General features: G+C 43.6%; 1 protein-coding gene across 2 annotated transcripts; it reads left to right on the top strand.

The window, feature by feature from the left end:
* The first annotated feature begins 589 nt into the window (after positions 1-589).
* PLEK (pleckstrin) lies at positions 590-26,780 on the top strand. 2 transcript variants are annotated; one of them, XM_008699942.2, is made up of 9 exons: positions 590-743; positions 10,883-11,038; positions 11,288-11,469; positions 13,101-13,192; positions 16,215-16,399; positions 17,762-17,866; positions 22,752-22,835; positions 23,693-23,762; positions 25,087-26,780. In XM_008699942.2, exons 1-9 carry the CDS (start codon positions 702-704, stop codon positions 25,221-25,223), a joined length of 1,053 nt encoding a protein of 350 aa, XP_008698164.1. In that variant the 5' UTR covers positions 590-701; the 3' UTR covers positions 25,224-26,780. The 2 variants fall into 2 exon arrangements, with proteins under 2 accessions (XP_008698164.1, XP_008698163.1); XM_008699941.2 differs by having other exon boundaries at positions 25,084-26,780.
* The last annotated feature ends 810 nt before the right edge of the window (positions 26,781-27,590 follow it).

The raw sequence follows: 27,590 nt of genomic DNA, 5'->3' as shown, positions 1-27,590 counted from the left end.
TCCAGTAGGATTCTTTGCTGCAGTACTTTGGGGAGGGTCTTTAATTTGTTCATCTGAAGGGGAGTCACAAAGTTGGGACTATTACGGACAATTTCTCAAACATGTTTCATGTGGACTTCCTTTTATAGGTCTACTGTGGGCTACCGTTCTGTGTGACACCCAGCTTTCAGGCCAGATGTGAGGCAGCAGACGCAGTGAGGTCCCTCCCTACACTTCTGGATTCACCTCTTAACCTGCTGTGTGACCTTGAGACAACTGCTTTCTTCTCTGAGCCTGAGTTTCCTTATACCGAAGAAAAAGACAATATCATTTCCCCATGGGTTTCTTGTAAGAACTAAACAAAATGAGGTTTTCTTGCTCATTTTCCACTTCCTTTCACTGTTTTCTTCCCTCCCCCCCTTTAGGAGAATGTTTTTGTTTATGGTAATAAAAATTTACCTGGGGTAGATATCACCCCAACTGCACTCTTAGTAAGTCTCCCATGTTAGCAAAGAATGGGTTGTTTCTCTCTGCAGTTCCTCATTCTGGTCTCCCACCCCAGTGAGGGGAAGAGGATGTGATCATGCGATCGCCAGCAGATGGGAAATTGTGAAAGGGACCTCGCTCTAGAAAAGCAGCCCACAACTGCCTCAGCTCTCAGAGGAGGCTGAGCTTCTAACAGGACTTGTCTGAGAGTGGACTCGGCTGTCTGTCCATCCGACATGGAGCCAAAACGGATCAGGGAGGGCTACCTTGTGAAGAGGGTAAGCGGCAGTGCCACTGACAAGGGTATCACTGAAGTTAGGGTTGGGGAGGATTGGTGCCCAGCTTTGGACTCTCTAGCCACTCACTCTAGGAATGTTTTGTGCTGAACTTATTGGGCTGACCCAGGAGAGCATGACGACCTACAGAGTGTTGGGAGGGAAGCCAGCACACGTTCCACTGCATTCTGTTTCTTAAAGGTGAACTAACCCAGCTCAGGCATCGGCACAGCTTGATCTTGTGGGACTGCGAATTCTAGACTCCAGGGTCTGGATGGTGGGGGCCTCAGCAAAATCTAAATCATGATTTAGAGCGTTTTTGTCACGTCCCGCATGTGTATATTATGCTAGAAGACTCACACTCTTCTGCTATAGAGGTTACTCAAAGAGATTATTCCTTTGTTTCTTAAATTCCCCTACTTTATTTATGTATGTATTTACTTACTTACTTATGGAGGAGAGGAAAAAGAAAACGATTAAAACGCGGATATAGGGACACAGTAACTGTACCTTATTTCTCGGGCCATCTTCTAAAACTTGGTGCATAAAAAACCTTATCTTTTTCTTCAGTTGGGCTCACATCTCTTCATTCACCATTCTGAGTGAATTCGTCCGCTGTACCGCTAAGAGAGTAGGAAGTAATTTTAAAGATAAGGGAGCAGGGACACAAGTTTACTCAAAAATGCTTGGTCTCACTGGTATGACATCAAAAAATTGAATTTTCTTAGCACTGCTTGTTTTTCTCCAAATGCCGGGTGTGTGCCATGTCATTGTGTGAATCACACACAGGGCTGGTTGGCATCCTGTGGACAACAGCTCTGTGACGGTCATGTGAGCCAGCCTGCTTCTCCCTCTCCCTCCGCCTCTCCCCCAGCTTGTGCTCCTTCTCTCTCTCACACTCTCTTTCTCAAATAAATAAATAAATAAATTAACAAAAATAAATTTGGAAGGGACTTTAGAACACCTGGCCTCATTCCCCCATTTCCAGGAGAGGAAACTGAGACCAGGAAGCTGGGTGACTGCCCAAGGTCACATGGCTGTGACAGTTGACATCAGAAACGCACTTGCTTGCTTTGGTTTCTGACTCATGGTGCTGAACTCTGTCCAGTACAGCAGGATTTTCTTAGAGCAGTGTAACGTGGGTTAGGGTTTGTCATGTCTTTGTGGCAGCGAGCGTTGTAAGTGGGTGCTGGACAATAAAGGAGCCCACAGCCCATGTGCTCTTTAGCTGGCATAGCATCTCTAGCTATTTTGAAACACCCTTTGGAAAAGATACACATATGTATACACGGGGGTGCGTGGGGATTCCTCGCAATAGATACGAACACTCTCTTGGAATGTTGAGTAATAATTAATGCTGGCATTTCTTTCCTGATTGCTTGGGCTAGTATCCAGAGAAGAGCAAGTGAATGGAAACATTTTGCAGTGAAAATTGCTGTTCTGAAGTTTGTATGTTCACATTTTAAACTCCATAAATTATAAAAAATATAGAAGACTAAATCTCTAATAGTGAGGCTGCCCCACTAGAAAAATGGGGATGAAGGTTAGGTTTGTCAAGCTTACAGATTTATGTTAATAGTTTTTGTTTATTTTATTTTATTTTATTTTATTTTATTTATTTATTTATTTATTAGATTTTTATTTATTTATTGACAGAGAGAGAGACAGCCAGTGAGGGAGGGAACACAAGCAGGGGGAGTGAGAGAGGAAGAAGCAGGCTCCCAGCGGAGGAGCCCGACATGGGGCTCGATCCCAGGATCCCAGGATCACGCCCTGAGCTGAAGGCAGACGCTCAACGACTGAGCCACCCAGGTGCCCCTAATAGTTTTTAATCAGTGAGAGTAATTCTCTCAGATTATGGCCTCTAAAAGCCAATTTAGAAAATGTACCTAGAAAAAAGGCATGGCGAAATTTCATATTGATATTTCCAGTTTCCATCTTCCTAATTTTCATGTCTATAATTTATATCTTCCATAATTTTTGCATTTTTCTCTGGGACCTTTTGAACAGTATTTGTTGTAATGTGTTAAGAGCCTCTAATTTATCACTTTGAAGGCATGCCTGATTGAGAACTGTTCCCTTAGTTGGCTACGGAACTACACCTGAGGCCAGAATTTCCCAGTAATGTTTGTAGATGTTAAGTTTCTTTCAGTTACCTCCTACATAGGGATTAAACAATATGTCAGGAACCCAGTGCATAGTACGTGCTATATACGTGACCATGATTATTTATATTGGTATTGACGTACACTTCAGTAGTTAAGGGTCCGTTTCTACATGCTGACAGGGGTCTGTACTGGTGCCTGGGTTGGTTTTCAAGTTAATAGTGAAGAAAGGACCATGGAAATCTGTCTCTGGCAAGGCTGTTAGATGCCTTGACTATGGTTATTGATGTTAGAGCATGACAAGCAATAATATATGAATGTCCCTTCATTTACTTTTTTCTCTTATGCAGTTTAAGATACCTGGGTAGTAATAAAGAGCATCTTTTTTTTTTTTTTTAAGATTTTATTTACTTATTTGACAGAGATAGAGACAGCCAGCGAGAGAGGGAACACAAGCAGGGGGAGTGGGAGAGGAAGAAGCAGGCTCATAGCGGAGGAGCCCGATGTGGGGCTCGATCCCATAACACCGGGATCACGCCCTGAGCCGAAGGCAGACGCTTAACCGCTGTGCCACCCAGGCGCCCCTAAAGAGTACCTTTTCTCCTATGTCTTGTTCTGTGAAATAACTTTATTGGAGATAAGATGTTTTGGGTGGCAAAATACAACATTAGAAATGCTGGTGCAAGGATTTTGTCAAGTCAGAAATCTTGGGGTCAACAGTCAATGGCATTGACTATGAAATGTTCCTGATTTTCTTCTGTGCAAGATAACTACACACATTCTACAATTCCAGTTTCTTCCTTTACCTCCTGCCTAAGGTCTTTAAACAGAAATGATGGTTAGAGAAGGAGGGAAAATACATGATTCGTTCACTTTGCAATTTTTTCATTCTTAAAAAACCTAGATCTCCTTGCCCCAGAGTCTCGTCACTTTTGAGTTCAAGGAAAAAAAAAAGAGCACTTCCAGCTGACCATACAGCCACTAACCACTGTACGACCACGATCTCATTCAATCCGAATCACCGTCTGTGATAGTGTCCTTATCGTCATCTCACAAGATGAGAAAACTGAGGAGCAGAGAGACTGTATGACTTGCCCACAGTCAAACTGCTGATAAGTGGATGACCTGGCGTTCAAATTCAGACTTGCCTAACTAAGGGCAAAGCCCACAATCCCCTTGATCCCAGTTAGCATTCTAAAAGGCAGGCTTATCCAAGGCAGCAAAAGGGAGGTTAGACAGAGCTAGAGTGGGGCCCGGGCAAGTTGTACTGCGACCGAGATTGGGTTAGTAAACTCAACCTCCCTCTCTCTGATTAGGGGTTAATTCCAGCCAATAAACCTAGACATCTTTTGGATGTCCTTGAAACCATACTACTGATTTGAATATGTTTATAATCAATCATAGCTTAAAAAAAAGAGAGAGAGTGGAGCAGTTTCCACGTAACAAACAAGCTAGACTCCACCAAATCATGTCCCAAATCAACCTCATTCCTAGAGGTTTCTGGAGCAAACTGCTGTTGACAGATTGACAACCAACCAGCAGGCACTTCGCTCAGCAGGGCGGATCCAAAGAGCGGCTTTGGGCTTGGGGTGGTCTGTGAGGCTGGGCGAAAGCACAGGAACTGGGGTGATGGGAAAGAGAAGGACGGGGGTGCTTGGGCAGGAAAGAAAAGGGCTGCAGAAAGCTGAGGTGGAAGGAAGAAAGCTTCGCATGCAAGAGAGCTGGAGAGTCAGGAGTCCCAGCCCAGGAATTGTTTCACACAGCGGACCTTGTCTTCTGGACACACTACCGCGAAACAATTCCAGGCAATTTGCATCATAGTAGCTAACAGAGGGGGGTCCTTACCCTGCAGCAAAGACAGATGGAGGCATTGAATGTGTTAAGGCATTTGATATTTGTAACAACTCCACAAAGTGGGTGCAACTATTGTCCTTGCTTTTCAGAAGAAGCTGAGGGACAAGAGAGGCAAAGGGCCTTGCCCAAGGTCACACAGCTATTAAGTGGCAGAGCTGTTCTGCAACTCAGCAGTGTGGCCTCAATGTCATGAGGAACCATGCCTAACTGTGTTACCTGTGGCCTCCATGAGCTCCTTTGCAGTGATTTTCTTCTCAGAGCACTGTTGCTGTGGTGGGTGGTGCCCAGGACAACCTTCACACTACTGCCTACAAACTGAAATCTTACCTGTCTATGTGGTTACCATTATTTGAGCACCTCTTATAAGCTAGCCTCTGTGCTAAGCCCTTTCGCATACTATCTCATTTAATCTCCCTTAAGTGTGTTATCTCATTTCATCTTTGCGACAGTGGGAAGTAGGTGCTTTCTTACTTTCATTTTACAGGTGAGGAGAGAAATGTTTGGAAAAATTAACTTGGCTGAGGTCGCACAGCCCGAAGAGGCCAAGTTGAGATTTGAATGGGAAGCCCTGAGACTCCAGAAATCACTCTGTTGAGCACCTGGTGCTGTTTCTCTGTTGCTCACCTCATATGCTTTTATTGAGAAATTGCCCAATTTAGAAGGGTGTACTTAAGTAAAAGATATGCTCCTGAACAGAATAGTTTCCTTGCCTTCAAAGAACTTCAATCGGTACAAAATGACCATTTATCTGAGATGTTATACAAGGGATTTCATGGAACAGTTTGGAAAAGTAGATGATGCAATTTTTGAGGTAGCAGAAACCAGGACTTTAATACAACAACAACTTAAAATAACATGTCCCTGTGGTCATGGGAGGATAGACGATACTCACAGTTCTGCTTTAGTTAGGTACGTAGTTTTGCTCGTAACACGATTTCCTTTGAATTCCAACTACGTGGCAACGTATGAAAAGAGAAGTCTGAGGGGAAGGGGAAGGAAGTTAAAGGAGGTGGCTGCACTCTGTGGGAGGTGTCTGGGAGGGGTTCGCAACACCAGATTCAAATTGCCCCAACCCACAGCCCTGAGTTGTGGCTTCTTTCAGCGAAGCTATGCAAAGCTACACAGCAAACATGCCTCAGTGTGCGCGTTGGTCCCGCTGAGCTGGGGCTGCCCATCCAGGCTGCTCTCTCCCCCGTTCGGGTGGGGACAGTTTAGGCGGAGACCGCCTCTTGGTCCATTTTATACCCCAACCCCCAGGCCAGTGTCTGAAGCATAGGAGCTGTTTTATCACAATGTGTTCAATGAACATGTCTCAAAGAAAGAAATTTGCCAGAAATAGACCCAAGAAATCAGGGCTTCGTATTATAGTAACTTTTAAACTATTAGAGAACATTTCCAATGGAGTATTCAGTTATAGATGACCTGTTAAATGTTTTCAAGATGTATTTATTCTTGGCTTGTAGGTGACCCCCAAGGTTTGGCAGGGCATTGTAAGTAGAGGACTCAAGGGTTAGAAAGGACAATAGGTTTTTTGGAATAGATACTTTGGAATTGAGTATTTAAATAAGTATTTCATTGACCTTTCCCATCATGGCTTACATTTCTTTTACTAATTCACTAACAAGCATGCTGGAATACCTCTTGTGACAGGGAACTCACTTGTTTAAATTTCTCCCTTAAGTTATGCAGCAAACTGTTTTTTTTTTGTTTTTTTTTTTTTCCCGAAACTCCACGTTTTGGGCTTCCAAACAGTCTATGAGAATGTTTCACACCTTTGAAAACAGTCCTCATCTGCTCTGCCTGTCCCCTTTTGGGCCAAAACCTCATTGCTTCTCCCAATAATTCTCCAAGAGAGCGATGCCAACTTGTCACCCTCTTTTGAACAGGCCCCAGTTATCTGCAGCTTTGAGGTTTCCTGAACTCAAGGTCATTCTCCAGGTGCACTTATGAGCACAGAATTACAGGGAATAAAGCCTATTTGTTGGGTGCTCACTGTGTTCTAGACATTCCCCTAAGCAATTTACATGGAGCATTTTATTTAATCTCCCAATACCGCTAAGAAATAGATAATAGCATTATCCCTGTTAGTCAGATGTAGAAAGTGAGGTTTAAAAACTTGCTCAAGGCCACATGACTAGAATGTGGTAGAGCTGGGATTTGAGCCTGGGCTATTCCGCTCCAGATCCATGGTCACCTACTGGCTATACTCCATTTAAAGTTAGAATATTACTTTCATCACTTTAGAGCCTATGCTTCTGCTTATATAGCCTGCAATGACTTGAATTTTTTTGACAGCCACATCGAACTGCTGACTCACAGAGCTCCTTTTTTTTTTTTCACATGCCCATTTCCCCAAATCTTCACCAATACATTTTATACATCTTTTGAAAATTTTTATTAAATAACAAGATTATATCTAGTTTAATTTTAATTTGCATTTCTTTGAATACTATTGAAGCACTGCATTTTCATGTTTATTCAATCCAGGCTTTTCCTCTTCTGAGAATTACCCATGCATATTGTTTGCCCATTTAAAAAATTTAATATATTTAAAAAATATATTAAAAATATTAACCTTTAATTATATGAGAATATGTTATACCTATCCACACACATTCATATTTGCTTTTTGGTTGTTGTAGGATTTTTTTAAATGTATAGAAATGTAGTTTTTTATATGGTCAAATGTCTTGTCCTTTAAGATTTTTTCCTTTGGTGTCATGCATTGCCAGACTCTTGCGCACTAAAGTATATCAGTACCCAGGATGATGAACTGTTGTTTGCCCAGAAATTTTAAGTCTGACTCAATACCTAAAACCTGCCCATTGTGACATGAAATTGTTTAGGTTTTGGCCTATCATGGGAAAAAACAGACATATACTCTATATATGTATGAAATCATAAAATTTGTCTATAAAATCATGATATAATATGATTAAGGTATGTTTTATGATTATTTATATGATTATTCTTACTTGATTATATAAACAAGTCCCTATGTTTATGATTATGTTATATACATTATGTATTATACATTTATGATATATCTATGCTTGTATATATATTTAAGTTTATACATACGGCTAAGAGGCCTAAAATTTTTCATTTAGAATCCAGAATTATTCACAGTTATATAAGAACAGAAATGAAGATGGCATCTGAGGGAAAATGGAAAGAGCATAAAATTGAGAATCGGGAGACCTGGATTCTGGTGACAGTCCACATTAACTGGGCAGGTGGACTAGGCCCAGTCACTTGGCTGGGCCTCAACATACTTCCCTGTGTAACTAGTGGTGGTAGATGATCCTGAAAGCCTTTCGGGCACGGACGCTCCGTGATCGCGCTCCCAGGTGTGCTGTTGAATGGGCACCAAGAAGCCTGGGGATGGAAGAGGTAGATATGGGGGTGGCTGAGGAGAGGCGCTGTCAGGTTACCCCAGCGAGCAGCCGCAGAAACAGCTGAGAGGAGAGAGATCACACACAGCTTCACCACCCTAACCTAAGTCACCACTACCAAGCATGGAAGAAAAGTTTCAACTTTATAAATGGTCAGATATCTCTTGTTTCCTGGAACTTCGGCCTCCTCACTCTGCATAATGCGCCTGAATCCCAGATGGCACATTCTCCTCTGAGTGAGCTGACAGAGTCCCTAAGGCTACATTTGAATTAGGAAAGCCCAAACTCATTTTGAACACTTGGCTCTGGAATAGCTTTATTTTAATCATCTAGAGAAGGAATGCAGTGCTGGCTGACCTCTCCCAGTTTATCCCCGCTCCAGGGTCAGAAGCCCTGAGTCTGGCCTTTATAAATCTTGATAGGCCTGAGGTAGGATATAAAATTTTGGACTTGAATGACATTTTTGCAGTCATCCAGCGCAACTTCTTAACTCCCACTTCTGGGAATATATTCTTGATTATTTTTAGTTATTTTGCTTTTTTATTAAATAGATTTCCCATATTTCTCTAAAAGTACATCCCAATTTTGATATATAGTAAAGCCATGGGTTGTTCATTTATTTATTAATTTTTCTCAATTATTTTGGAAAATTTCAAACCCATAGAGAAATAGGAAAAACAGTAGATTACCTAGATTAATCAACTGTTAGCACAGGATGCATTTGCTTTCTCTCTCCCTACCTCTGTATCTCTATATAAACACACACACATTTTTTTTTTTTTAAGATTTTATTTATTTATTTGACAGAGAGAGACAGCCAGCGAGAGAGGGAACACAAGCCGGGGGAGTGGGAGAGGAAGAAGCAGGCTCATAGCAGAAGAGCCTGATGCGGGGCTCGATCCCAGATCGCCGGGATCACGCCCTGAGCCGAAGGCAGACGCTTAACCGCTGTGCCACCCAGGCGCCCCTGCACACACACATATTTTTAAGCTGAGATCTTCGAGAATAAGTTGCAGGCATCATGTTACCTCACATCTAAATACTTCAACATATATCTTCTAAGAATTAGGACATTCTCCACAATTTTCCAAATTGTGTGGACCATTTTGCGCTCCTGCCAGCCATGTACGGAAATTCCAGTTACCATCCTTGCCAAACCTGCTCTTCTTAATCTTTTTAATTTTAGATACTCTCATGGCACGTGTGTAGAGATATCTCATTTGGTTTTAATCTGCATTTCCCTGGTGAAAAATGATTTTGAACACCTTTTCAGAGGCTTTTTGGATGTCCTCTTTAGTAAGAAGTCTCTTTCAGTCTTTTGCCCACTTAAAAAATAGATAGTCATTTTCTTACTGATTTGCAGCAGTTCTTTATATTCTGAATAGGAGTTTCTCTCAGATAGATGTAAAACAGAAAGGCATTATTATTTCATGTGTTGGCATGGGGTCTGACATTGCCTATTTTTTAAATAGAAAAATAATCCAGTATAAGTACGGATACTTATTCTGCCTGTGCTGAAAAGAGATAGTGTGTTCTAATTTAAAATTATTTTTTTCAGTAACTAAAACAAAGGAAACACTTGGACAAGCAAAATGATAGTCCCGCAAGTTTTTATCTTCATTGCATAGTCTTCCTTCTGGGCAACTGGACTTTTATTTAGAAGCTCTTTGTATTTTAAGATAAGCAGCAGGATCTGCTGGGAACTGGATGATAATTGTTTTGTGGTAGTCATGACAAGGTGACACCATGGGTTCAAAGATGAGAAGCAAAGAACCTCTTCCTTTTCTAAAGTCCTCCCAAAATATAAACAAGAAAGATACTTTCTTGCTAGAGTCAGAATGGTTAATTTATTGCTACAAGTGTGGTTGGCATTTACCCCAACTGAAAACATTTTTTTTAAAAAGATTTTATTTATTCATTTGACAGAGAGAGACAGCCAGCGAGAGAGGGAACACAAGCAGGGGGAGTGGGAGAGGAAGAAGCAGGCTCCTAGCAGAGGAGCCCGATGTGGGGCTCGATCCCAGAACGCTGGGATCACGCCCTGAGCCAAAGGCAGATGCTAAACAACTGCGCCCCCCAGGCGCCCCCCAACTGAAAACATTTTAAATAAGGATTTTGCTAAGGCCACATTGACATGGATAGTCTCACTCTGTCGTTATAGGGCATTTTGCAAGTGATTTTCATACAACTTATCCATGCTCATACACAAGGCTGCTCTCTGAATTTCTTCCTGAAGTTCATATTCAGATAAAATCCGATTAGACCAAAGGATGGAAGTAACTGCAGCTAGCATGCCACCACTTACGGCTTCCATGCCCATGCTCCAAACAGCTATTGGATTATGACACTTTTCCAGTGAGTCTGGCCTCAGGCATTGGCTACTATTTGGTCTGAATTGGCCCTTGAGATGTATTTGCAATCCCTGAGTGGAATGAACACAGTGGGCAGAGCTGGGAGCAGAAAATAAACCACAGAAAGCCAGCCCGAAATGCACACGGAGGAGAATAGAGAGCCATACCATATTCTCTTGGTAATTGCCCATGGGAAGCTTAACATCCCTGCTTATAGATGTATATACATGTTATCTTAAAAAAAAATTTTTTTTAAATTTCCATCTGAACGGCAGTGTCCTTCTCCCCTGAAGGCTGCTTTCCTACCAGCCTCGTCATACAAATGTGCACCACCGGCATCCACACTGGCCAAAGCTAGGCCATCTGCCAAGTTACGCACCATCCATAGAATGGTTTTAGAAGACGTTGTTGCACAGCTCTCTTTGTTGTCATTATAGGGAAGTGTGTTCAACACCTGGAAACCCATGTGGGTTGTACTGTTAGAAGATGGAATTGAATTCTATAAGAAGAAAAGTGACAACAGCCCCAAAGGAATGATTCCCCTGAAAGGAAGTACACTGACCAGCCCTTGTCAAGACTTTGGCAAAAGGATGGTGAGTCAGCATCACTAGCCACAGTGGGTATCTTGTCGTGCACTGACCTTTAAGCCTGTGCGTAGCCTACAGTGTGAATGGTGCTCCCTGGCTCTGTCCCTCTCACCACCACCCACGCTCCACCCCGGGCATTTGGGTTTCTGTTGGCCAAGCACTTCCAGAATGGGGTTGACTCAACTGTTGTGCTTCATGAGGGACCTCAGCCCTTTGAAAAGAATCATTCCTAATGGGATACCTTTTGGTTTTTAGTTTGTGTTTAAGATCACTACGACCAAACAGCAGGACCACTTCTTCCAGGCAGCCTTCCTGGAGGAGAGAGATGCCTGGGTTCGGGACATCAAGAAGGCCATTAAATGCATTGAAGGAGGTCAAAAGTTTGCAAGGAAGTCCACCAGGAGGTCCATTCGACTGCCAGAAACCGTTGACTTAGGGTGATTTTCTGTGTTTGCTTCACTCCACCCCCTCCTCATCCCCGCTCCCCACCCCACCTCCCCGCTATGGAGATCTCACAACAGATCCTGCCGCAAGGCTTGCTTTGGTCACCTCTGAAGGCTGTATCCACTCTTCCAAGCTGCGACTGGCACTTGGTATACCGAGCTGTTTTCATGAATCTGAAGGAGTGATCACAGCCTCTCCAAGGCCTAGCAGCTGAGGAGAGGAGGCTAATGGAGTATGAATTCCCTCATTTTGGGTAACCTTGTCAGAGGCAGAGAGAGAGGGAGAAAGAGAGAATGCATAATTGTATTTATGAAAAAGCATAATAACTTAGTCTTGAAAGTAAGGTTCAGGATCTCTAGATAGGTAGAAAAAGGCAGGGGCTATGTATCAAAGCAGGAAAGGTTTCAAGTTCAAGTTCATGCATTTACACAGCCTACAAGAGCCAGTCAAGGTGAACACCCATTCTGGGCAGAAGCCGTTGATGCCATGACTCGGATTAATGGTCTCTTGTATTGGCTGGTTTGGAATCGCAGGTGATAGTTGTTTCCTAGAGATTTTCAGAGGCTTACCGGTAAATTCAGCACCTGCCAGGGATTGGGAGCAAGGTTTCTTCCTTCCTGCATGCTTCACATCTCCTACCACATGAGCCTTTTTCCCTGGAGTCTCTTCACTTCTCGTAGTTTTGTTTTTTATGTTGAACATATCCTGAAACAGGAGCCCTGCCAAGAAGAATTCTATGTTGGTTGCTTAACATGTTCAACAAAGATTTTGTTTACAAAATGGGGAGGGCTGGTGGGAGGGGACTGAAAAAACCCCTTCTGTAAGCCCAACACAGGTCTTAGCATATCACAGGGATTTAATAAAGTTTGCACCTTGAGCTTGGTGACAATAAGCCCCTTCCCTCACTGAGAAAGCTTTTTGGTGAAGACCCAAGAGGCAGTGCCCAGTCCAGCTGTAGGTGCTGGGAGGGGTTCTCAAGTGACCATGTTTCTGGCCACAGCTGTCCATGCTCAGTGGGAATGATGCTTGTGCTCCTTGGAACCACAGGATACATGAAAGTGGCCTTCTGTGTTGTGGTCTGCAATTTCTGTGATAAGGCCATCTTTAATGTATTACTTCAAGTACAAAAATGAGACCATGCCATCTCTCATAATTTCTAGAATAAGAGAAAAGCTTAGTCGAAATATTCACTTTCTTGGAGGCAATTATCAACAACAGATGGTCTCCTGAAGGACACTTAAAGAACTGAGACACGAGGATTGAGGACAATTAAAGATCTAGAATGTGTATGGACAATTGGCCCTGAGAACCTCTCATCTTGGTACCTAACTGGGGTGACTCTCTACCTCGGGCACTAGGAGTCAAATCACCAAAGAGCTTAATGAATGTAAGAGACATTAAGTACCTTCCTAGTATATTTTGCTCAATGCTGTACAAGCCACAGTGTCACCCAAATATGAACAGCCCTTTACTTATGATCCAGTGGAGAGACTAGGTTCAGGGGCCACCTGAGGATGGGGGAAGCCTGTGGTCATGGCCAGCCTTTCCAAAGTGGTGACTCCCAGAGAGGACTCACCATTCTGAAAGGCTCCTCACTCACCTGTTTGTTTTGAACTCCGCACAGTGCCTTGTATCTGTCCATGAAAGATACGGAGAAAGGAATAAAAGAACTGAATCTAGAGAAGGACAAGAAGATTTTTAATCACTGCTTCACAGGTAAAAGATCTTCCAAGTCTGAAATGGGGCACCATGGGAAGGCAATATGTAGTTCTCACTCAGCCTTGAGTGCGGGAGGGGGTGTGATGGCTGGTGGGTGAATGGGGTCATAGAACACAGATTGGTGAACATGAGAATTGAACTTTCCCAGGGTGGAAACAGAAAGGAAGGTGGAAAAGAACTCTGTTGTTCAAGCTAAAGTTTTGGAAGTTCAAGCTAATCAATCAACGGGTTTCTGCCTTATCCCCATACCCCAAATAAATGGCATTATGTTGAAATAGACACAGAACTAAACAAGAGAATAAACAGGAATCAAGGCATACAATGTAAGATTTAAGTGACAATACTAGAGATGTCTGAGGTTGCGCAGGGTCAGGCAGTAAGTGCCATGAGTTTAGGTAGACGGCATGGATGTTAAAAACACGTTCTTTGGAGCCAGACTGCCTTAGTTCAAATCCTGGCTCTGCCTCTCACTTGCTGTAAAACCTTAGCCGTCCTGTGCTTCACTTTCCTTGTCTATAAAATGGGTTAATCTCAGTGCACCTACTTTATAGGCTTAGCTGTAATGTGTTTTGGACTGTGCCGAGTACGCACTAAATACCATATGGTGTGAGCTGTCAGTGTGGTTGTTATAATTAAGAGGTCACATGTCTGCACAGACAAGGCTGAGTTCAGAAAAGAGAAAGAACTCGGGAGGTTGTTGAGATGAACAGAAGTAGGAGCCTAAATTTTACCCAAAGAGATGGGTGGCATTTCATTAAGTATGGTGAGGACAAAGTTATGGGGCAGAGATAACCAGAACACACATCCAGAAGAAGAAAATGACCAGCTTGGTAGAGCTAATGGCTCATTTGGGGGCTAAATGGGACATGCAGTCTGGGGCTAGGTTGTCGGAGCTGGGCATGCCTTACTTATGGTGACAGAAGAGTTCAAGAGAGCAAAACTCTGAGAAGATACAACAGATGTAGAATATGAGGGGCTATGCAATCAACAGAAAATTCATGAAAATGGTTCAGGTCAAAGCCAGGAAGGTGGAGGTGTGATCTGCCGTAGGAGGGTGATATTCCAGGGGAATCAGCCTCAGAAAGTTCATGGTGTAGCCTAAGAGCATCAGAAAAGTCAGGGCTGAAAGTTGGGACCAAGATACCAAGCTGTGGGCCGCGATAGATAAGGGAAACTGACAAGAGCAAGGCATCCTCTAGCAAAGGAAGAGGTTCTGAAATAGGTCTGGGCACAAGGTCCAGGCCATACTTATTCCCTGTGTAACGTGTTGCTGAGTCCCAGAGTATAGGGCTAGAACTTCTGAAGTCTTGTTCACCGAAGGTCAGGGTGGGTTCTAAAAATTCAGGTGGGGTCAAGTTTTCCTGTGGGACCCTGGTGGTCTCAGTGGAGAAACAAGACTATGGCAGAGACTGGGACTCAGGCACTGCTGACAAGTGATGGAGGACCTTGAATGTTGGGTGACAGGGAGATGGAACTTGTCCTTCCAACTTCAGCATGCCTGGCTGAGCAAATACGGACTCTAGGGTTAGAACACGAGTGAAGGGCCATTAATGGTGTAACTCAGGCCTAAGGTCATTTAAACTCTCTGGGCCTTAATTTTCTCATTCTTAAATGAGGTCTGTAATTACTGGCCTAACTCTTTTATAGGGTAACTGAGGATTAAGAGCAGAAATGCAGTATTAGTTTATCCTTCTACAAAAGAAAAGTGGGTATGAAACTCATAGAAGTCTCACTAGCCAACTCTTGTTTCAAAGATAGTCTATGCTATTGCTCTTGCTTTGATGACCCGGAACTTGTTTCCTGTTATGTTGGCTCCCTGGTTGTTTACCTTTGTACAGAATATGCCATTTTCTGTACAAGGCTTTGTTGTAGCCTGCTAATAATCCAATTGATGGGTCAATTTCTTTTTATCCTCTTCGCAAGCCTCTCACGAGGCAGAAGTTTGATTAGATGACTTCTCAAGGTCACTGCTAGACCCTGCAAGTGACATGATCAAATTTTAATTTAGGACCATACATGTCTGATCATGTGATTATTTTTTTAAAGATTTTATTTATTTGACAGAGAGAGACACAGCAAGAGAGGGAACACAAGTAGGGGGAGTGGGAGAGGGAGAAGCAGGCCCCCCACCGAGCAGGGAGCCCGATGTGGGGCTCAATCCCAGAACCCTGGGATCATGACCTGAGCTGAAGGCAGACGCTTAACGACTGAGCCACCCAGGCACCTCTGAACATGTGATTTTCTGCTTAAAAATTTGCAATGGTTCTTCATTGCCAAATTTCTTAATATGACATCAAAGCTCTCCCACTCACCTTGTGCCTTCCTCTTTCTCTTATTTCACCTTCGTTTCACCAGCTCTGCCCTCTGCACCCCCAAAGGGGCTGCTTCATGCCTGTGGGCCTTCGTGCCCATGCTGCTGCTCCCTCAGCCTGTGTTGGCTCCCGGCAGCCCCCGTTTCACATGCTTGGCAAACATTTACTCATGTTTTAAGCCTGAGCCCTGTGCTACTTCCTTTATGAATCTTCTCCCGAGAGTGCATGCCAACCCCCCTACCCTACCAGCCCTTTCCACACCTTCCTGCAGATTTGACCCAGTAGCCCCACTGCACTGCATTGACCCACGGCAGGACGCTTGTTACTGTCCTTAAGTATATCGCATCTCTTCCTTTCAGATTCCCCGAGGGAGTGGCCCCAATATCCGTCACAGCACTTAGCACCCAGTAAAGGCTCAAGTGTCTGTTCATTAATGGAATAAATGAGTGAGTTAGTAAAACCTATTTCTTGGACACATGCATCTCTCCTTAAGGAGCATGTAGATGCTTTTAAAAACCTTCCACAGGGTACCTTTTGTTTCCAAATATCTATCCCACTGATTTCATTTTTCCTTCTTGGAATAACAGGGAACGCGGGACAAGTCAGACACATGGGGGCTCTGGAGCTCTTCAGGGGTGACTGTCAGTGGCTTGTTCTTTGGTGCTTTGGTAAGGAGCGTTAACCTGCCTTCTGATGGTCCCATCCAGGTAACTGTGTCATCGATTGGCTGGTGTCCAATAAGTCTGTTCGGAATCGCCAGGAAGGCCTCATGATTGCCTCCTCGCTGCTCGGTGAAGGGTACCTGCAGCCCGCTGGGGAACTGTCCAAGAATGCAGCGGATGGAACTGCTGAAAACCCTTTCCTGGACAACGCTGATGCCTTCTATTACTTTGTAAGTGAGAAATGCTACCCACTTACTCTTCCCGTAATGGGGGTTGCCCTACACAGATTCCAGGTTGACTTTAATTCATATCCGCATGTGTGAAAGAAAGAACCCAGCCCTGTGGAGAGTAGTGAGATGTCTCTGACTTGTCCTTCTCTGCAATGCCTGCTCTATCCAGTGAACCGGTTTAAAGAAAAATGTTGTTTACTTGAATAGTTTTTCAAATTGACTTTGAAAACTTTATTCTTCTTCTAAGCAATAATTCATTTATAAAAACTTACTAGGCCCTAGTACATTCTAGGCACTCCCCTAGACAAAGGAGATATAGCAGTGAAAAAAAAAATGGGCCAAAATTGTGTCCCTCAGGGAGCTTCTTTTCTAGAGGGAAATCTGTAAAATCACAATGTGCTAGTTGTATTTTTCCAAATATATATTATAATACACTACTCTTAACACTAAATGTGTTCATCCACATCCCCTTCTCCAATCATCTTGCTTCTCTCCCATGTATGCTTACCAAGATTGGGAAACACTACATTGCACAATATGGACCTAATCTTGTGCCATATGAGAAAGCCAGGAGCTGTGGGTTTCTAGGGGGATTTTGGCAGTTTTGTTTCAATGTGGGGGCCGAGTGCAAAAGTTAGGAAGCTACTTAAGAGAACCACCTTCTTACAAAAATGAAGTGAATATCCCCAAGAGAGTTTCATTTCACTTTGGGGGAAGTTCCACTGTCAGTTTGTTTTTTTATTTCCCCCAGACCTTTGATCTGGTTGTTTATAGCCATTTAAATGTGGGATTCTAAAAATACCCACCAGAACAGCTCTTCTTCCTCTGTATGATTCATTACCTGCTTATAGCTGAGCAAGTCCCAGTTCCCTCTTGACCTCAGAACATGAGGCTGGATGGACCCATCATGCTCTTGGTCTTCTCAAAGTAGAAGGGCTAAGTAGTAAAGGTCATAATGGAGATTGTGCCATGCAGTGGCTTATAAATGAGCCAACTCTGCTTTCAAGGACGTGGCCATGAAGGGCCAAGAGAAGGAAGGCTTTGGGCAAGGAAGAAATGTGCTGAGCTAGACTTAGAATATGGCTTGGGAATCCAAGAAAATGAAAGGATTGACAAGGTCTCACTTGAGTGGAAATGAGAGAGCCTCTAGCAACAAGAAACAAGCAGCTAGAGACAAGAAATGCGGAGGGGAAATGAGCTCACCAAGGAAGACCTTTAACGTGTAGGTTGGGGTATGAACCACAGTAGGAAGGAGAAAAGGAGCCTACTCCAGTGGCTGGAGGGGAGAGAGAGAAAGGGAAAGATACAAGTAGCCATCTGCCTAAGAGTGGTAGACAAACTTGCTGGTTTGGTTTCCAACAGCCAGACAGCGGGTTCTTCTGTGAAGAGAATTCCAGTGATGATGATGTTATTCTGAAAGAAGAATTCAGAGGGGTCATTATCAAGCAGGGGTGTTTACTGAAGCAGGTGAGTGGCCATCACTCTTCCCTTCTCGTCTTTTCCCCCTTACCAAGTCCTTTTAACTTCTATGTTACCAAATGGTATTTGTTCTGTTTGTCCAATACTCAACAAGAAAATGAACCCCGCAGAGTGAAAGACAAAAAAAGCTAAGGAGACTATCAAAGTGGCATTAGGACAGGAGGACTGGGGCGGGTAGAGCCCAAGATGTACCTTGAAATGGGGGAAACTCTTCTTTTATCAGTATAGTGGGGGAAAAGAGAAGTTTCAAGAAAAATATTGACCTTTTCATTAGCTGGAAAAAATCAATTGGCTAAAAGGTGCCATCCAGAGGACAGAGATGTTTCATGAGAGAAGTACTTCCCCTTGCCTATCCCTCCTTTTTGCAAAGTGACCAGAAAACAGGAACAAGCCACACTCAGGAGAGGATCACGTACCACTGAAAGCAAGGAAGTCGTGTTCCAGACCGTGGGTAGGACATGGGGAGACCAAATCCAGGGCACGCTTGAAGCCATCTCTGAGGAGCCGTAGTGGACAAAGGTCCAACCCAGTCAGACGGCATGCACTCCGTCCTGGGGTGGGGGCAGGTCAGGAGCAGTTAGATGACAGGTCTCCACAGGCACAGGCCGCTGTCCGTCGGGGAGGCAATGGCCGGGGTGGACTGAAGAGCTCTGGTTGGTTACCAGATGCCAAGACACAGAATGTCAAGAGGTAAGAGAATGCAAGAGCTGGGGCTGAGTGAGGAAGCCAGGGCCAGCACCCGGTAGAGGAAAAAGCAGCAGGAAGACGTGGGAATATTCAGGGGGAGAAAACTGATACTAGCATATGGTGTCCTGGAAACCAGAGCTGCTTTCTGAAGCCAAGGTTTTACTTTCCTGGCTGTGCCGCGAGCTGTCTTCAAGGCACTGCTTAGTTTATGAAGTATAGGACTGAGATTTAACTTTCCTCATAAGAGGACCCTGAACTTGCAGGGTGAAGAGGAAAGAGCCAAAGTTGAGTCTCTATTGACATTTAAAAAGAGCTCTGGACTCATTGAGATGAGGTGTAGGTAGGGATTTTGAGTTTCACTGAGGAAGAAGTGAGGCATTAATGTGAAACACTGATCTTAACATCGGGTTTTGGGAGAACAGGGTCCTAAGAGATAATACAGCAAAGACTGAGAAAGAATTAATTCACAGATGATTCTAACAACTTTTATGACAGCGTGACCACTGACTAGATTAAAAGGAATGTATAGGCACAGGGCGAACCTTCGATAGGGAAGGTTCTGACAATTGTCTGTGAGCAGTTTGCCCACCGATAGCGCCCTCTGGTTCTACCAAACGTTCCCGTGTTCCTGGCTCTTTGATTACAGGTGCTGGAAGGTGGTTGTTAAGACAAGGCGAACTTGGGAAGGAATTTCATTATCTCCTTATTTTGTTGATTCAATCTATAGTTCTATCTTGTTATCAGTTGTGACTTTCCTTGACTTAGTTGATCTGACAAGAGTTAGTCGAGAGTGGGGCCCTGAGAAAACTGAACATGAAGGTTGGAAAGGGTAGACAAAGTCTGGGCCGGACTGAAGTCAAATCTGGGCAAAGCACCCCAATGGGTGCCCTGGGGGGGGTCCAAAAAATTGGCTGAGGGTAATGGTTCTCTGAGTGTGTGTTGAAGATACTAGGGACTTGAAGTAGGCTTACTTCTGTGTGTTTATTCACCTTCCTTTACTTGGCTTTTGATAGGTACAATTTAGCCTTAGCTAGCCCAGTTGGTACGTATTTTAATCCTCCAGGGAGCTGTTAAAATTGCACCCCAGGCCAATTAAATCAGTCTCTGGATTTTACAGCTCTGCAAGTGATTCTAAAGTGTGGCCAAGGCTGAGAACCACGGAGCTAGCCTTTTTCTTAAAAGTGAATTTATCCTATTATAAAATACCACTGTTTAAATAGCCATCCCTCAGCCTCCTCTTAACATGAAAACGGAAACCTATGTGTGTTCAGGAGTTTTGTTCACTTACAACTTTCTTTCCTCTACTTTTAGGGGTGGGAGAGGGAACAGAAACCTCTTCTATTTTGATTGATGCCCCCCCCCCTTAATGTTTCCAACCTCTTAGCTCAGTGGTTTATAACCTGGTTCATATCAGAATCACCCGAGGGAATTAAAAATTTTCTTCAAGTGTCACAAAGCTCAACCACTCTGTGTCTGCTGCTGGGAACTAGCCAGGGTTAACGTGCATAGAAGGCTTCTCATGACAAAGGACACCTGTGTCCCACACCTCACAGGTGGGAAGTAGCTGTGTCCAACTGGAGGTCAGCACCCCGCCCCCCGCCCCGCATTCTTCCCACTTTTCCCATCCCAGAGGAAATAATTCTACTTGGGAGATGAAGCAAGTTTGAGGAGGAATGATAGTGAATTATATTCAATATAATCCCTTTAACATAACTCGTTCTGTTGTGACAATGAATAAAACATCTAATTTCTCAACCATGTGTAGGTTTTTTGATGAGGAGGGACAACGTATTATATGTGTTTTTCTCCCATCTGTTGAACAGTTCAGCATCCTTGGTCTATAATAGATAATAAATCTTTGTAGATCAAATGAAATCGAATATAAGTAGCTGGAAGGTCAGCAACAATTCTTAAAAACCCCAGGCATGCACACATTCCTTCCAATGCCCCAGGAAATACTCATTAAATGAAGGATGGCCAGATACCCACCTACTAACATTAAACTTTTCAATGTGTCGATTGTGATGTCGGTGAGGGCTTCAAGGCAGTAGGTAGCTGGCCAGGGTTGGCTGATTTCACATCCTCCCGTGACCTTCCTCTTCCACGATTCCTAAGAACTTGTTATTCACCCAGGGCTGGCACGAGAGATCCTGAAATGTGTGTCCACCGGTCAGGAGGAAATGGTGTCAGGCAGAAACTTTCGTATTCTCATCTTATGGGCAACATTAGCTAAGGCAAAGAGCAAGAATTCATAAAAAGAATTTTAGAAATCGATGTTTTGCAAAAGCCATTTGACTCTGTTCTCCCATATGACTCCATAGGGTTCCTGGCTTCATCCCTTAGGCAAGTGAAAACCTCTTTGGAGATGAGCTCCTTGACCAAATGCTTGGCTGAATAACTTAGACCCATTCTTGAAAGCTCCCTTTAAACTCCTTTGACCTAGTATTACGAAGGAGGCACTGTTTGCTAAAACCATAAATGTTCCACTGTTTTCTATATAAGCACAATGAAAAATATTGGAGAATTTGTATATATGCCTTTCAATATGTGGTGCTTTAGAATTAACAAATAATATGCTTCATATTGGCAAGGTAGAAACTATATATCTTCTAATCTAATATATATATATATATATATGAAATCTAAAAAAATATATTTTTTGCTAGTGGAGATATTTAAGTCATTTGAACTTTTCATGGGAAATAATGAATATATTCATATATATTCATTATATATACATATATATATATATATTTTGCTAGTGGAGATATTTAAGTCTTTTAAACTTTTCATGGGAAATAATGAAATCAGGTTTACCATGACATTTTTAAAATTTGTTATAAGCTAATTGAAGAAACTGGGTAATTCATGGCAATTACAAACAGTCATGAAGCAGCTTCTGGGGTGAGATTCTCTATGCCAGGCACAGGGCTGGGTATTGGAGGAACAAAGATAAACAAGACACAAATCCTGTCCTCCAAAGTCACTGTCTCAATGACATCACTCCGTTGCAAAAGCCCAGGTCCTATTTGCTTTCATCATGTCTGTCACAGGGCCGATTCCTTCCCATTTCCGTTGCTGCTACCTGACGTTAGTTCCTCGTACTTCTATGTGTGGATTGTTGCAATCATTTCCTAATGACCTTCTTTTTACCTTATTATCTTCCCCCTGGCTTATCTTTGACCTAGCCAGCTGGACCGTCCTATAGATGGTCGCCATGTTAATCTTCCTAAAATGTGATTGTAATCTTTCCACCTCTGACTCGGAAGCTATCAGCAATGACCTTCACCTCGTATTTTAAGTCTCTTTCCACTTTCTCAAATTTTCCTCTGCTGTTCCTCATGAACCCTGTGTTCTAGCCAGAGTGGTCTTATTCACCAATGTCTGCATATGCTGGTGTGTTTCCACTGCTGCTTTTTTGTTGTCAAGTCTTCCCACCCACCTCTTTCTCACCCATCTGATTCCTGTGTGTCCTCTGTGGATAAGTTCAGATCTTCATGAGGTTCTCTTTGACGTCCCAATCCCACATATAATTCCCTTGAAATCCATTATCCATACCAATTAGATTCGGACATTTGTTATTTTATATTTCCACATAGGTTATAAACTCTTTGAAGAATAGGGCTATGTCTTAATCTCTTTATATTCCCCATATTACCCAATAACATACAATATATGTACCTTGTATGTAGTACCATCTTCTGTAATACTAATATAATACTAAAGCTGGAAGACAATCTTAGAAGTAATTAGTTCATGGGGCACCTGGGTGGCTCAGTCAGTTAAGCGTCTGACTCTTGGTTTTGGCTCAGGTCGTGATCTTGGGATCTTGGGATGGAGCTCCGAGTTGAGCCCCAAGTTGGGCTCTGCACTCAGGTGGAGTCCACTTGTCCCTCTCCTTCTGCTCCTCCTCCTGCATGCACTCTCTCTCTCTGTCATAAATAAATAAAATCTTTGCAAACAAAAAGAAATAATCCATAATATCATAATATTCAGATTGTTCACTCGCCCTAGTGTCATGTCCCTGACAAAGACCTGGGTTGGGCCCCGGTTCTCCTGGAATTGATATTTCACCTTTTCTTTTTTCCTTTTTTCAACTCAAAAAAGACTTATTATGTAGATACTATGTGTACAGAGTCATGCCAAGTACTCATCATTCCTCTTCTTATGTTGATCCTGGATACAGGGGCACAGGAGGAAAAACTGGAAAGTGAGGAAGTTCATTCTGAGAGAAGACCCTGCCTACCTGCACTATTATGACCCAGCCGGGGTGAGACTGTGGTCCACAAACCCATCGCACTCAAAGCCTCGGCTGCATCCGCTCTCTGGGCCTCCCAGTCTCCTTTCTGCTTGGTTTCTCTCACCATTTTCTCTTTACCTTCCCACTCCTTTTTCTCCTGCCCTCCTCTTCCTTTTCCTCTCCCCTCTCACTGTGAAGATGGGAGGTCTTAGGCTTTGGGACCAGCATAAGCTCAAGGATGAAAGAAAATATCACTATATTGTCATTTATTTGGTCAACTCAACATAATTTTTTTTTGGTCCCAATGTGACATTTTTGGAGGAATTCAACCAGTCCAGTTCATTGTTCTTATTTTAATATGTAAGAAAGTGATAATTCCTCCTCTGGGCCAATTTGGATGAGAGCATTGAGTAAGTCCAGCCATTTGGGCTGTTGGCTATTCAGAAGAGGGCCTTTTCCTTAATAAAATGAGCCAACTCTAAAGTGTAAAGACAGCTCTATCTGGGTTGGGTCCTCAGCCTCTGCTTGCAGTGCAGGACTCTTTGATTCCACCCTGCGAGGGTTATGTTTCTGTGTCAGTTGTGTGGGAGCCGGAGAGCTCTGGAAACGTGCAGTGATTCTCTCATGGACATGGTGATGCAGTCTCTTCACCTGCCCTGTCCTTTCTTCCAGAATGGAAACTCAGATTGACTCAAGTCTCGTTGCCCAGCCTCCCCGAGTAAAGTGGGGCGTGGAGGCTCTGGAAGGGGTTTTCTTCAGTCTCCTTCTGCTCTTACCCATTTGGGGTGCCCTAATCTATACCAGAGAGAGTCTGTGTGGCTTTTGTGCCAACAGGATAAGGATATTCATACACTGGAAACATAACGAAAGACTCCTCTCTTCTCTAGGGGGAAGATCCTCTGGGAGCAATTCACTTGAGAGGCTGTGTAGTGACTTCAGTGGAGAGCAACCCAGATGGTAAGAATGAATTTTTGCTTGAGAGAGGTGTGTCGAGCGGCTTCCTTCCCGCACCTGGGCGTCCTGAGCCAACAGCAATCGATCGCTCACTTAATCAATCAGGCCAAGCATGAATGAATTTCTGCCTGAACACCTGGGAGACGCCAAGAGTTATTTTCTCCCAGATGCTTCCCTAGCTCTTTGGGCCTTGGAGAAGAGGAGTGGCTTTCTAGATGCCTTGAGTAAATCCTTGAGCAACGTTGAGAAAAACTTAGCCCTCGGAACTGGCTGAAATGGAGAGACTTATTACCTCCTGATGCCTGTAATTAAGCCATGACATTCCTTAAAGGGGACCTTTGACACATCCAGACCAGGAAATCTCCCACAGCAAAAGGAACATTTGTGCAGTGAGGCAGGGTAGTGAGTGGAAGGTGCACCTGGCTTATAGTTACGTCTGTGCCAGTCGGTGAGTGGCATGGTCTTGGGTGACTTACCTAATGAATCTGGGCCTTAGCTCCTCCTCTGGAATGAGGGGTCACACCAGTGACCTCTGGGTCCCAGATCACAAGTCGGTGATGTGCTGCGTGGAATAGCATGCTGGTGTCGGCTGCCTCCACAGGTGCGGGAGTGAGGGGGATCCCAGCGGAGAGGGGGTTTAGACAGCCCGGCCCTGGTTTTGCCATGTCATTTTGGGGTTATGATGTTACAGAGGCTGACGGGAAAACACTACAGCTGCAAAAGCTAGATTTTCACTACTCCTGGATCTGCTCACTGTCCTCTCCTCATAGAATGATGATTTTTGATTTGGTGTGGTTGTTTTAGGTCTCGTCACACTCTCGGCCAGGTTATTATATTTCCATCTTTCAGCAGAGACTCTAACTTAGCCCATGATAAAAACAAGTTGAGGCTATGCTGGTGGTACTGGAAGTGCATCTGGGTTTTCAGTTTTGTTTTTCATTCTAGTATATTAGAGTCAGCTCTTGGTTCATATTATGAGCAGAGGAAATATGCTCCTTAGACACAGTCGGTGTGCAAAAGTGAGAAATTTAGTTTGCTTGTAAACTATAAAAGCAAATGTTTGTCCTTGAGTATTTTACTTATTTCTCAAGCACACAAACTCACACACATGCACAGAATCATACTATGTGCCGATCTATATAAATACTATATATATATAATTATACAATAAATACATATGATCAAACAATGATGGTAAGTTTGAAAACCACATATTTAATTTTTTTAGAACGCTAAAAAAATTAAAATTGCAATCCTTGCAAAAGGCGGATGAACTGGGCGGCCTTTCCGGTGCACGTGCGCTGTCATTCACTCTCTTTTTCAGCAGTCAGGAAGAGTGAAGAGGAGAACCTCTTCGAGATCATCACTGCTGATGAAGTTCATTATTTCTTGCAAGCGGCCACCCCCAAGGAGCGCACTGAGTGGATCAAAGCCATCCAGGTGGCCTCCCGGACTGGGAAGTGAGAATATTTCTGCAGCTCATCGTCGCTCTCTTGAGGGTACCCCACGGATAAGCTCGGTCCGGGACTGTCCACTTCTGGTGACACATCAATGAGAAAGGGCCCAGGGTTGGGAAATTTTTGTCTGCAGAGGTTCTGAATGTAGCTAACCACATGCTGTGTCCTGTTCACCTGCGCCGACCACATTGCTCACTGAAGCCTCTCTGTGTCCCCCAAGCAGATGTAACAAGCTGTGTGGCCGGGCCTCACTGCTTCATCTCTCCAGGCCCGAGCTTCAAAACCAAAAGCCCTGGGATTCTAATACCCATGGAAGTGAAAGTGTCTCTAGTCCCCAGTAAGTGCGTGCCGCTCTTAGGCTCCATCTTGGCCTTTGGATCCCGACACATTCTTCCCTTTAAATCTGTCCCTAATCGGTACTAAGGGGACTAGGCATAAACCTCTTGTTCTCATTTGCCACCTTCTCTTGCTCTTGGCCATTAGATCACGTATCATGAAGGAGAACTTTCTTCTTCCTTCCTCACTCAGACCAGAAACTTCCTCATAGCCAGTGCCCCAGGGTTGGCTTTTAGGTTGAAGCCTTCTATCACTTACTACAGCCTGGAAAGTTCTATCTTCTGGGAAAATGACCCAAGGAAGCCAGGAATAGCCGAGGGTCTTTTCCGTGCCCTGACGCCATCCAGAGCAGGCATATTCCCCTCCCACTTGAGGCTGATCTGAGATGGGTGTATCTTTGTCCCTTTCTGGAGCATTTCTCTACCACTGATTGTAATTAGGAGGGGGAACTCCAAATCTTTGAGGTTCTGTTTCGATTGAATGTTTGCAGGAAAAAGTGGTCAGATGGGTTCCCTCCATGGGTTTCTTTCTTGGGTGAAGGGCTTGGGGGGGCTGGCTGGCTGATATATCCCCCCGCCCAGTTCCAGCGGCTGCAGGGGCTGGACTGAAGGCTGGCAGACTGGATGATGGGCTTATACAAAGCACTGAGATGACTTAAGTCTAGACAGAACTCATGGAGGTGGCCATCCACACTGCAGCGCCTCCAATTCCACGGTCAGTGATACTCTGGTTGTCCTGAGCTTTAGGCCCAAGCTGTAGCTGCTCTTGCTTGGCCTCTGCAGGGCCTCACGAACCCATTACCAACCAGAGTGATCTGACCTAGATTCAAATTGGGTACCTGTTTTCAACCTTCGACCCTGACCACCAACTAGTGATTCTACCCCCAATTTGAGAAAAACCCCAGGTATGTGTGTGAAGGTGCATTTTTTCAGTTTCAGATTTCTAACTTTAAGGCTCTAGTGAGAAAAGGAGAGCAGAAAATTCTTCCTGATTTTATCACCTCCTCTCTTTCCCTCCCCCCCCATTGCACATAATACCCATGAGGCTATTCCTACTCCCAGATTGTTTTCTTAATGGACTAGGGGTAAAAGATTACCTTTCCTCTGATTCTTTAGTAAGCTCTCTTCTTAGATCATGCGCAATAGTTTTTCTATATTCAGTGTTAAAAATATTTATTAATATGGAGTCAACTTTATGTTTTGAAATAAACATGACCATGTTTAGCGTCTCTTTGGTGTGATGGTTCTGAAGTTTTGCTTCCCATTGATGACTCTCTCGTCCTACAACCCACTTTCGCTTCCTGAGGATAATACCATCTCTCATCTCTCAAGTGATCTCAATGACTTTAGGACATTTTTTAAAAAACAAAATCAGTCTATTCCAGGGAATAATACAAATATGGGGACAATAAAAAATAAGTATCACTAATTTTTAATTCACAAGACCTTGATTATAGTGTTCGGGCAAGCACAAGTATCTTTCAGTGGCCATAAACTATTAAGGATACAGAAAACTATTTGCATTAGGGGAAAATAAGTTTCCCACTGAAGGGCTGCTATAAATGGTTGAGCGGAATGTGCACTGTTCTACTCCAGAAGACACTATTCACGTTGTAGGTTAGGTGACTGTCACTCCTTGGGATTTGCATTATATCATCTGCAAATGTGTACCCAGCAGTATGCAGAGAATTCAAAGTGTCATTATGGCTTCCTAACATGGGTAGTTGATCCTTCCTGCTGAAATGAAAGTGTCACTTGCCAAAGTGGATATTTAGAGTTCAGGCATAGATGCTATGTCTGAATCTATTTGGTCAAGAAATCATGCTCAGGTCCTTTCAGGCATAGTAATAGGAAAATCCTCATGAGACCGAACCCCAGGCTGACGGACATTTCCCTCAGTGAGGTGGATGCAGGAATTTACAAACCGTCAATTCCATTTGGAGAACATTTAAAGATGGAAAGAAAGGCTGCTCAGTATCTACCCAGGATTCCAATTTAGAGTGGGAGAAAAATAAATTGTAAAATAATCAATTGTGGAA

Source organism: Ursus maritimus, unplaced genomic scaffold, assembly GCF_017311325.1.
Source record: "Ursus maritimus isolate PB19 unplaced genomic scaffold, ASM1731132v1 scaffold_6, whole genome shotgun sequence".
Taxonomy (NCBI): domain Eukaryota; kingdom Metazoa; phylum Chordata; class Mammalia; order Carnivora; family Ursidae; genus Ursus; species Ursus maritimus.
This window is presented reverse-complemented; position numbering and strand designations above follow the sequence as displayed.